Source organism: Stylophora pistillata, chromosome 12 (genome assembly GCF_964205215.1).
Source record: "Stylophora pistillata chromosome 12, jaStyPist1.2, whole genome shotgun sequence".
Classification (NCBI taxonomy): domain Eukaryota; kingdom Metazoa; phylum Cnidaria; class Anthozoa; order Scleractinia; family Pocilloporidae; genus Stylophora; species Stylophora pistillata.
Genome location: NC_142530.1, coordinates 17,820,676 through 17,832,500, shown reverse-complemented (window position 1 = coordinate 17,832,500; position 11,825 = coordinate 17,820,676). Strand labels below are relative to the sequence as shown.

At 38.0% G+C, this 11,825-nt stretch overlaps 2 protein-coding genes across 5 annotated transcripts; one reads left to right on the top strand and one right to left on the bottom strand.

Annotated features, from left to right (window-relative positions):
* Positions 1–3,992: 3,992 nt before the first annotated feature.
* Positions 3,993–5,400, bottom strand: LOC148719045 (uncharacterized). The gene has a single exon (XM_088741887.1). The coding sequence runs from the start codon at positions 5,305–5,307 to the stop codon at positions 4,816–4,818; it is 492 nt and encodes a 163-aa protein (XP_088598013.1). The 5' UTR covers positions 5,308–5,400; the 3' UTR covers positions 3,993–4,815.
* Positions 5,401–7,671: 2,271 nt separating this feature from the next.
* On the top strand, positions 7,672–11,675 carry LOC111326228 (uncharacterized). 4 transcript variants are annotated; one of them, XM_088740976.1, is made up of 3 exons: positions 7,672–7,959; positions 9,728–9,942; positions 10,056–11,675. In XM_088740976.1, exons 1-3 carry the CDS (start codon positions 7,906–7,908, stop codon positions 10,057–10,059), a joined length of 273 nt encoding a protein of 90 aa, XP_088597102.1. In that variant the 5' UTR covers positions 7,672–7,905; the 3' UTR covers positions 10,060–11,675. The 4 variants fall into 4 exon arrangements, with proteins under 4 accessions (XP_088597102.1, XP_088597101.1, XP_088597100.1 ...); XM_088740975.1 differs by having other exon boundaries at positions 7,673–7,959; positions 10,302–11,675; XM_088740974.1 differs by having other exon boundaries at positions 7,674–7,959; positions 9,591–9,942; positions 10,302–11,675.
* Positions 11,676–11,825: the final 150 nt, after the last annotated feature.

The following is an 11,825-nucleotide window of genomic DNA, read 5'->3' as shown; positions in this document are numbered from 1 at the left end:
GTTTTATCTTCATATTTTTCGATAAGTGTTTTTTTCTTTTTATTTTTTAAGTAAATATATTTTATTTAGTTACTTTTAGAGGACCCCTCTGTAAAACACTTTTTTGTGATGTTGGCATCCTCAATAAAGATTAACTATTATTATTATTATTACTTTCGGAGAAATTTTAAACGCCTACAGTAGGAATGTGTTTAAATATCTTTACAAACCAGACCTCTAATTCTTTTTCACTTTCAATGCGACAAAAACTTTTAAGAGCTTGACGAACAAAAATGCATTTGGCAATTATTGTTTTCAAATCTTGACGTAAAAGCTTTACTACTCCGCTATAGCTTCAAACAGGTTTTGCTATTGTATCAAACCTTGGCGATTGTTAACCTGTATTTTTACCTATCATCTTTCTGTACACAGTAGTTTCGATATAAGGTTGTGCATCCTGCTATACCACTCCTTGCTCATTACAGGCCAGTGAATTATAAGCCTTCGTGAAACATGTTGACTCTTTTCCCCTTCAACGTGGATTGAGACAAAAGTTAAGATGAATGAAGTCTATTTGCGCCAAATACGGTCATTGCTTTACTGTTAAAATTAATAGTTAAATTGTATCAGTTTCCTTTTTATTCCTTCTATTATTTCTATCATTCCCTCTATTTCAGTCTACCATGAAACATGTTTTTATTATTCACTTTCAGTATTCATACTTCTGATTAAAGGGATTCATTTTTCTGGTAACTGTGTATTTCTATCGAGAGTATAAAACACGTTTACACAATGAGATACAATGAATATATGAAGTTCATATATTTTGAACTGCGGTATTAGATACGTATGATGCACGATCCTCGCAGTAGATAGCGCTAGTTAGCGCTATTTATGGGTTTATTACGAATCAACTTAACGGCCTGCTCCCAGTTAGCTTGTTAGCTCAATTGGTAGAGCGCTGCACTAGTATCGCAGAGGTCAGTGGTTCGAGTCCCGTACAGGCCTGATTTTTCTCAGGTCTCATTTTCGCTACTGCATAAATAGCGCTATCTACTGCGAGGATCGTGCATCATACGTATCTAATACCGCAATTCAAAATATATGAACTTCATATATTCATTGTATCTCATTTATCACTTTCACGGGTTTATTACGAATCAACTTAACGGCCTGCTGCCAGTTGGCTTGTTAGCTCAATTGGTAGAGCGCTGCACTAGTATCGCAGAGGTCAGTGGTTCGAGTCCTGTACAGGCCTGATTTTTTTCAGGTCTGATTTTCGCTATTGCATAAATAGCGCTATCTACTGCGAGGATCGTGCATCATACGTACGTTTACACAAGTATTCATGAAGCAGTTGGCACTGGGAACTTAACTTGATTCCAATCTAATGGGATATCTATCGCAATTCTACAACCTCCCAGTACTTTTTACCTTACAGGCTCAGTTGGTTGTAAAATCAGAACAGCTTTGAGTTCCAGAGCATCACGTTAGTTAAACCCTCTCTCAAACTCGAATAACTGTAGAATTAATTCAATATTTATTATCATTATTCCCGTGTATATGTGCTCACAATTTTCAAGAGATAAAGCTGGGAATTTCCTGAGACCTGAAATGGTAAAAAAACAAAACTAACAAGTTGAAGGGCTTTATTACGCAGAAGCGGGTTAAACATAATGAAAGAATATAAAGGCTTTCTCCTTTTGATATTATCGATTTTAACCGCGACAGAAATGCCAATCCCAGCAGCTATCTCTGTTTACTATTTACTCATTATTTGGCTCGAGGCACAGTTTTAATTACACCGCGAACCTAAAGTACCTAATTTCCCCATCAATCAGAAATCTGAAAGGTCTCGCGAAAAGGAGCACCAGGATCACCAACTTAAAAAAGCACTTTATGGTTTTTCAAGTTTTCTTGATCTGCACTCCTGGAAATCTATGGAGAACGGTGCGATGAATCTGCCTTCTGATGTGAGGGTGTGGAGGATTTAAGGTCCACGTAGTCTCCGTTGCAGTCATCTTTTGCTCTTGTCGTGCGTTGCGTGACTGGCCAACTACTGATAGTTTTTGGTTCGCGAGGAGTTTCTATGCGAGTAGTGTCTAAGATCAGTAGCCATCGAATTTTTTTTGCGAGAAAATGCATAAAATCGACGCATAATCTGAAGTTCTTTGTTTTCTCCAAAGGCAAATTTCATTGTAAACTTGTTAGCTCTCCGGAAACAGTAGTTAATTTAAGGCTGATAGTTTCTAAAGAAACTGTTTGGGGCTGCGTCGGTGAGTGTTACGAAATAATTTGAATATATCAACAAAGTTGAAATGATAAATTGGCCACCGTTGTGATTATGAAAGCTGACGTTTCGAGCGTTAGCCCTTCGTCGGAGCGAATGCCATTCGCCATTCGCTCCGACAAAGGGCTGACGCTCGCAACGTCAGCTTTTATAATCGCAACGGTAGTTAATTTAAGCCTGGTTCACAAATAATCGTAGACGATCGCACGATCGCTGAAACCACTCAACCGAAGATCGCAAATGGCATGTTTACATATGATCGCAGTGATCTGTGACAACCGAGTCCATGGTTTACCATTCAGCGGCAATACAATGTAACTACAGTCAACCAACATAAACGTAAAGGACGCTGAACTTTTAATAGGTGTTAACATTCTGCTTCTGTTGTCTTTACTTAAACGGAGAATCGCCGCCTGATCAAAGAAGAAACATCGCTTCTTGGTGCAGAGAGTCTTAAGAAAGAGAGAATTCTTTGCTAAAGCGATTGAACAAACAATCGTATTTTCCAATTTCTTCCATAAACTGTTCCGTGTCGATTTCACCTTCCATCTTGTCAAAACACACACACGTGTAAAATTACATATGTTGCACGATCCTCGCAGTAGATAGCGCTATTTAAGCAATAGCGAAAATCAGACCTGAAAAAAAATCAGGCCTGTACGGGATTCGAACCACTGACCTCTGCGATACTAGTGCAGCGCTCTACCAATTGAGCTAACAAGCCAACTGGGAGCAGGCCGTTAAGTTGATTCGTAATAAACCCGTGAAAGCGATAAATCAGATACAATGAAATATATGAAGTTCATATATTTTGAACTGCGGTATTAGATACATATGATGCACGATCCTCGCAGTAGATAGCGCTATTTAAGCAATAGCGAAAATCAGACCTGAAAAAAATCAGGCCTGCACGGGATTCGAACCACTGACCTCTGCGATACTAGTGCAGCGCTCTACCAATTGAGCTAACAATCCAACTGGGAGCAGGCCGTTAAGTTGATTCGTAATAAACCCGTGAAAGTGATAAATCAGATACAATGAAATATATGAAGTTCATATATTTTGAACTGCGGTATTAGATACATATGATGCACGATCCTCGCAGTAGATAGCGCTATTTAAGCAATAGCGAAAATCAGACCTGAAAAAAATCAGGCCTGTACGGGATTCGAACCACTGACCTCTGCGATACTAGTGCAGCGCTCTACCAATTGAGCTAACAAGCCAACTGGGAGCAGGCCGTTAAGTTGATTCGTAATAAACCCGTGAAAGTGATAAATCAGATGCAATGAAATATATGAAGTTCATATATTTTGGACTGCGGTATTAGATACATATGATGCACGATCCTCGCATGTGTAAAATTGATAAGCAACTGGTTGTCATGGTATCATGCCGCTTGCATAGCATTATTGGACACATTCCAATCGCATGATCGCAGAACTTTGTTCACATATGATCGCACTCGATCGCAACCGATCGCACGAATAGAACATGGTTCTATTCCAGCGATCGTTTGCGATTATATGTGAACAGCTCTGCGATCGAGTGCGATCGCGATCGCAGGCGATCGCTGGAATAGAACCATGTTCTATTCGTGCGACCGCCTGCGATCGTCTGCGATCATATGTGAACCAGGCTTTACGGGGGACACAATCATCAGGGAAGCCAGGTAGTGTTCTTTTGTTCCGTGACGCAAGGAGGTGAAGGACACAGTCTCGACTTCCGCTCTACTTGAATTTATTATAGATGCAATCAAATGTTGAGAGGTTACATTTTAATAGGTGAGATAAAACTATTTTGAGGAACTGAAAAGTACTTCGTGATTGTGTTTCTAGTACCAAATACTACAGAGGACAGCGGGCGTCGAAAGGTTTTTTTATGGTCGGAAATGGATGAAATGTTAAGCAGGAATTGATGCAAGCGGGAAGAGAGCGAAGCACTCGAATATATTTTTATAAATAATCGGGCAAAGTGAGACTTAAGACCATCGTACGATGAGAGCATTATTCAAAACGGCGGCTAATGAACTGCACTTTTGAGCCGAGTCGGGGGCGCTAGCACCGTTGAACTTGATGTGAAAATTAGATGCTTCATAAAACCGTACCGTGGGTCAAAATTCGTAGAGATTTGTACAAATTTCGAATGAGAATATAGGTATTTAAAGCTCTCCCAAACTTCATATCTTTCACCGACACAGAAACAGTTATTACTTAGGGTTGTTTGCACAGCCTTCGTAGACTATGCAATTTTCTATTAAATTACGGGTGCAATATGAAGCCGACATAAACCTCTATCAACATCGCATCGTTTACATTTCACGATTATGTGGCAACGTTTTGGAACTAATACAGAGAGCATACTAATAAAGTAAAGTATGGAATATATACAAGCTGAACTATCTGATGTGGAACCAGCCTGAGCCATGTCCAACAGAAAATAAATGTTTTTGGGTAAAGAGAAAACAATCCATCAATAACATATAAAATCACGCTTCGCGGTCAGTAGAGAAGGCATCGTCATCATAAAGTATACCTTTTCCTTGCTTATGGCAGTATATTTCGCATCTCTCCGTTGTTTCTGATGTTCCAGGCATAGTCGTACTTGTCTAACAGGTTGTTCTCCATGTCTTGAGCATTATCCCTTCCTTTCGAGGTTTTAACACGAACCCATAACTCATAACCTTCAAATAGAGCCTCATTTATGAGATCTTCTTTATGTGATCCATTAGTGCAGTACTCCATAATTCTTCCCCTTAGTGCTCCTGGTTTACTCCTGCACGTGCTTCCAACATAAACGATATAATCGGGTTGCTTGCGTAACGTTCCTTTTACTTGCCACTCATAAATTCCACAGTGTCTGGCTTGATCACGGAAAGCAGACTTTATCTCTGTGCACATAAAACCCTTTTGGTCGTGTCCACGTGGTTCAGTGTCTTTGTCAGGCTGAGGGACCATGGCTTTTTTCCATTTTGTCCAACCTTTTACATCCGATCCCCGGAGATTGCTCAATTCTCTCTTACGCCGACGTTCAGCCATTTAAGTCAACGGATTTTGAAGATTATGAACAAATTGTGGCGCGCTCTTAATTTCAGTGTGAAACTCCACAAGTTTCCAACTGTTACGTCGGGGCTTTTGTCACCTTGTGTCACACTAATCTTGGCACCCAATGACAGGCCATTATTTCTATCACGTGACATCAATTTGTGTTGGCTATTAAAACAAGCCAATCAAGATTATTCACCCATACACTTCCGCTTTTCTAAGAAACAGGAGAAAGACAGAAAAGTAACAGGCTAAATATTGCCGCGTAGTCAAAATAACTTCCGGTTTTTTAAGAAATAATCTTTTCTTAGTATAATCTCGTTCGTCGCGGCAGGAACAAAACGCAAATCAACAACACAAGGATACCGAAAGGTCACAGCATTAGTAGACTGAATAGATACCACTAATAGATACTGGTAGATAATGTCTGAATGCTTTACTCATACAATAACTGCTGAATCATCAAATAGTTTTAATAGAGGTTTAAATAACGGCTCAGATCCATTAGGGGGTTATATTTAATCTCAATATGTTCCACTAGATTATAGCGGTTGAATTTATGAAGTAGCTTTAGTAAAGGACATACTGTCCCATAAAAAGGAAGAGCTGCGTCTTCTTATATCGCAGCTATGAATGGTAGCATTCTACTTGAAGTTGTTGTTCAGTAGTTAATTTTTCCTTGATTCCCTTACCTCGAGTGAATCAATGGGATATGTAGATTTTACGGATTTTCACGAAGCTTGGCAAAAACTTTAACTGTTTATTTTCCACAAGAAGTCCTTAAGGTCGACAATAACCTCACAAATTACAATATGACAATATTCTATACACACTAAAAAGATCTAGAAAAAACTTCCTTAATTTTAAGAAATCCACAGCTTGAGATGGTAAGCCATTGAATTTGTAATCAACTCTCGGTCATTGGTGGTTTGATTAGTTTGTAGTAAATGTGATTATCGATCGTGAAAAAGAGTAATTACTATCAACGGTAACAGGATTCGCAAACGGGTAAAATATCGTTTTTCGGTTACAATATTCGTTGCAAAATTTTCTTATTAGCTGTGCTCAATATGTATTTCTCTTTCCTTGTTCTTCTATCCTGGTTGAGGTGATTCAAATTATATATTATTTCGTGGATGAGCTACGTGTAGGAGATGTGCGCAGAACGTTCTAAAAGTAGCTCGAGTATACCCTCTGAATGAGAACTCAGAGTGCATCATTCAACTGAAGTAGTGTTCAAAGCTGTGGGAAATCATTCATTGAAAAGTGCTCAATCGCATTCTTTTTTACTTTGGGTGAAAGTGTATAAAAATGCCTCGATAAAGATGTACATCCTTGAGCTACCTTGATGCGGGAAAAACTTGGTCCCAAGTTTCATAAAATACCTCTGCAGAGAGCCAAAAGATTGTCCTCCTCTCAAAAACAACCAAAAATTATACTTATTGAAATGAAAGGACAAGTTAGAAATGATCTAGAAAACTGGAAAGCAATATCTTTGATTAATATAGAAATTAAACTTGCTTCCAAAGGGTAATCGCGGCAAGAATAGTCAAAGCTCTATCGAAGATAATCTGCTAACCATACAGGTTATGATTAGGGCAGGCGGATTCATTAGCGACCCGGCAGTTTAAGATGCTACAGAGATAGTAGAAAAACAACAAACAGTATCATACATATGTTTACTCATCATTTTATAGCGCTGACAGGTATTCTATTTAATCTTAACATGCTTAGATGCTTTCGGTTTGCGCCAAGCGTTACTGGGTTTGTTACTGGTAGACAGATGCATTGGATAGAAATTTAATGAAGAAGTCAGTACTTGTGAATTGACTGATGGTATCTCGCATCTTATTTTGAAAACAGAGAGGAGTCAGATAAGCAAATCCGTTATCGCCACGTTTATTTATTATTCCAGCTGAAATTTTTGAAGTCGCTACTCTAGCTAAGCGGACAGGACATTCACTAAGTTGGTACAATCTGCAGATGATATCACTCTCTCTTACCTAACATTTAATTTTCGTCCATGAAAGATAAGAAAAAAATCCGAAAGGACCCTTAAAGAAGCACACAGCCCAATTACTTCCAGGAACCACTGATATTCGAGTTTAAAGAACCTGATAGTCAGGTTAGACAGTTAAATCAAGTCAATCATCGCGATAACTAAAACCCAAATAGATTCGGAATGTAGAACTGAACTTTACTTGGAATTTCACCGGGTGCACGAGTTTTTATTCATTTTCCTCTTTCGAAACGCCACTAACTACCAAAGAATTTGAGCTCTCAAAACATGGCCGCGATTATGAAAGGAACCTGTTGCACGCTATGAAAAATTGATGACATGTGAAGTGACCCATGACGGCTTTTTCCGCTTTTCACGAAATGCCAAGATTGCTTTAGATGAAATGCAATGACGTAGAGTGATATTTTTGCAGGGAAATTTTATTCAGCCTGTCAGTTTAAAGACTTCGTAGGATCTATTTTTCTGATCGTCGTTTTGTTTGCCATGGATTTCCGACTAATTTCAACTCTGAACTTGAAGACAAACTCTCTTTGAGTACAAGCCTGCTGAACGAGAGATCGTCTCTTTCCGCTATGAATGGAAACTTTGAAAATGGACGACTTGTCGGTGTTGAAAACAACCCCGAAGTAAGTGAATTTTAAAATGGGTTTCACAATTCGTATTAACAGAGATTTAGTAATACATTGACAGGTAAAAACGAGCGATATAATATCCCGACGTTTCGGCGACTTCATGACGTCATTATCAAGGGTACAAATGAAAATTAAATTAGTTGTAACTCTTGAACTCGCATTTGTTAATTTTATTTTCATTTGAACCCTTGATAATGGCGTCATGAAGTCGCCGAAACTTCGGGATATTATATCGCTCGTTTTTACCTGTCTATGGGTTTCACAATCGCTTCGTTATGATTCAGTTAGGTGTGGTGTATGAACATTCGAGTCAGACTGAGAAATCTTTCCACTTGTACAGATTTGCTTCGGTAAGCATCTTTAGACCACTAAACAAAACATTGTTTAATCTGTTCGTATTCCAAAGAGGTTTTCAAATTTAAACTTATCTACCATGTGACTAGAGAGCTTAAATCAAAAGTTCATTTTGACAGTTCTCCTTGGCTGATTAAAGATTAAAGAGTCAGTCGGTCTTATGCATATTGCAGTGTATAACGAGGCGACTAAAGCAATTTGTAAACACATTACAGTTAGTTGAAATTTAAAAACGATCTCTGGCTAAAATGATTAAAAACTACGAGCTTTCCATTGCCCGAACTGCAGTCTTCAACGGGTAAAATGAATGATAAGAAAGCGAGGAGAAAATTTAAATAAAGACATGAACTGTATTCCACGTAGAGTTTTGACTTGTAAAACTCATCAAAATGTAAGCGTCTCTCACAATATCGCTTGTAGAGGAAGCAACTAATGTTAACAATAAATACTACGAGATGGATTCTACTGTCTTTACGCTCTCTGAGAAAATTTAAATAAAGACATGAACTGCGAAATGATGAGAATGTAAATGGTTATGAATATTCAGTTGTTAAAATATTCATAATCATTATTTTCACAACAGTTAGTTACGCTGTGACTAGCAGCCCGGCTATGGAAAGCCATACTGGACAAAAGTGGTCGAGAATAATTTTGTCTTTCGAGATATATTTTCGATGGTCCCGAAATATTTTCGACGATCGAGAAAACTTTTTCCATGATCGAGAAATAATTCACTCCATAGAAAATATATCTCGAAAGACAAAATTATTCTCGACCACTTTTGTCCAGTATGGCTTTCCATAGCCGGGCAGCTAGTCACAGCGTAACTAACTGTAATGTGAAAATAATGATTATGAATATTTTAACAACTGAATATTCATAACCATTTACATTCTCATCATTTCGCTGTTCATGTCTTTATTTAAATTTTCTACAGAGAGCGTAAAGACAGTAGAATCCATCTCGTAGTATTTATTGTTAACATTAGTTGCTTCTTCTACAAGCGATATTGTGAGAGACGCTTACATTTTGATGAGTTTTACAAGTCTTTACGCTCTTTGTAGAAGGGAGGTGAAAGTGCGCAAAGTGCAAAAAACGCGGTAAATTTCTACAAAGCAAAATCTTCAGCCACTTCCTGCGTGCTTTACAACCGAACATAGCACAGTTGAGGCTTCTTCATTCCTCAAGTACATGAAAGACGAATGCTTAACAAAGTAAATTATGTAAAAATCTGATTACCCTCTATACTTTATTGACCATTCCCTTCCTAGCGTCAGAACAGATTCTTCGCACTGGTGTCCTCATACTTTCCGCAGCTTTGCATTGTTTTCCAGTTGTTTAGACTATTGACTCTGGTATTGTTTTCAATATTCATGATTGACTGCACCTTGTACCATGACTCAACTAGTGTGGACTGCAACGGATTTACCGTTTACAATATATCAAACTGCGACCCGTACTGCTGGAAGACGATATGGCTAGCGTGCTCGATCATAACATCCACCGTGTGGCTTCTTTTACTCAACACAAAGATGTTACCAAAGTTAAGACCGTTAAGGAACAAAAAAATATTCATGAGTATCATCAAAAAGCCCTACTTCTGGTCTCTCAACACAATCACAGGTACCGTTGTTCTTTATGATGTATTAATCATGGTCAGCAATAGTCATGCGAAGATTTATGTCGAATGCTTAGTGGTGGTTTCAAAACTATGGACATTGCTTTTGTTATTTCAGTTGAACTTTACATTTCCGCCTTCAAGGAAAAAAGGCTTTCGAGTCATTTCCAGAGGTGCCTACTGTTTAACTATGTCTGTTTTTGTCTTGGACAATCTTTGCAAGTTTTTAACCGTTTCAAGTCAGGTCGCCTTCAAGTTATACACAGTGGAGTATGGCGAAACATAGCCAATGACCATAGTAGACCTCATGTTAATGATTATAAATGCTTCCCTGTACCTCAACTTTCTTCAGTTTTTTTGGCAGAAGCTTTTTCGAGGCGATAAAGATATTCTGACAATATTCAAACAAGAGGTCGGGTTAACAGAAGATATGCGACGAGTTCTACGTAGACGAAAATCCATCTGACAGAGGTTAGCGAGAAGGAATTTAATCTCTACTTTTGAAAAAGAATTTCTCTCTACCTGAAAACTCACGGAATTGATTCCATACAGCTATCAAATATTGATAAAAGTTATTGCATCTCCACAGTATTTCCTCTCTTTAGTAGTTTTTTTTTTTTATCTTTTAATAGCATTCGTGGTCAACTTGATCTCATAGAGTAGCATCAATTTTCAATGGTACAAACTGAATATATATATATGAATACTGTAATGTAATTTGAAATACTTTCCATAGATTTTGTGATAAGGTCCGTATCAACGGTAATCACAACGTCTGTAGAGTCGTATTTACTGAAATTACAATGGTGTTAGGTTTATCGATGTCCTAGAAGAGAATCACAAGGCTTGCGTCACGGTCTTACTATTTTTAATTTTGGCTTTTCTGTCCCTTTGATCAGTTTCAAATCGTATAGTATTTGTTTCCTTGGAAAGGGTCATTTATTTAAAGTATTCTTTGAAACAAAGGAAAACGTCCGAACACAGACAGGTGTTCAAACTAACTTTTTTGTTCCTATGTTCAAGGACAATAGGAACAAAATGCTTTCTAGGTCGTTCAAAACAGTATTATATTCACGAGCCATGCAAAGCACACTGACCATCATTGTAGTGTATCGTGATTCCCACGTGTGGGATTTGCATCTATAAATATACATATAGCGTGTATTTAATTTATTGTAGTAGTTCTTTTACGGTTAAGAGTAAGTGTGTAACTGACGTGAATAAACGGTTTTCACTTTAGCCGTGGTGTACCGCAATCATGACCCACCGATAGTTCTAAGCCACGGACTCAAAACATTACATGTAGCATATTTTCAGTTTATCGCTTACACAGCTTGTATCAAGACAGAAATCAAGATTCGAAAAAGAGTTCACTGAGAAAATTTCCCCTTTTTCACAGAAATTTTAATCCAAGAGCATATTTTATAACGGGAAAAAATAGACATAGGAAAAGGGAAAAGGGACTTGGAATCTAAAACTAACTATCATTAAGTAAGACGGTTCTATAGCTATCCTTCTATTCTCTAATCTGCTTCTACATGTATAAAGTATGGCACAGCAGCATATGAAATAAAGGAAGTTTGGTGAGTGGAGTAGTGCTAAGTTCTAGGGAGGACGTTTACCTGCTCTGGGCTCGTATGTTGTAATTCGCCAGAATTATTTTTCAGTCAAGTCTGCCTCATCGCTTTTGCTCTAGAATTGTTATCATAACCTTCGAGAACTATCATATATTACGAAACCCCCCTACTCCCTACCCCCCTCCGAGAAAGTTTACATCAAAGAATTGGGCTAAAAATAGAATTGGTCCGGCCGAAGCATAATTTCAAAGAGAAGAAAAAGGTGAAACGTAAAGCAAATTTTCCTCTTTATCCAGGCTATGTTGTTTGGC

Coding starts and splice junctions, on each gene's coding strand:
- LOC148719045 (XM_088741887.1), bottom strand. CDS start 5,307: ATGGCTGAACGTCGGCGTAAGAGAGAATTGAGCAATCTCCGGGGATCG.
- LOC111326228 (XM_088740973.1), top strand. CDS start 7,906: ATGAATGGAAACTTTGAAAATGGACGACTTGTCGGTGTTGAAAACAAC. Junction 7,960..9,590: donor GTGTTGAAAACAACCCCGAA/GTAAGTGAATTT, acceptor TTCCCTTCCTAG/CGTCAGAACAGATTCTTCGC. Junction 9,943..10,055: donor GTCTCTCAACACAATCACAG/GTACCGTTGTTC, acceptor TTGTTATTTCAG/TTGAACTTTACATTTCCGCC.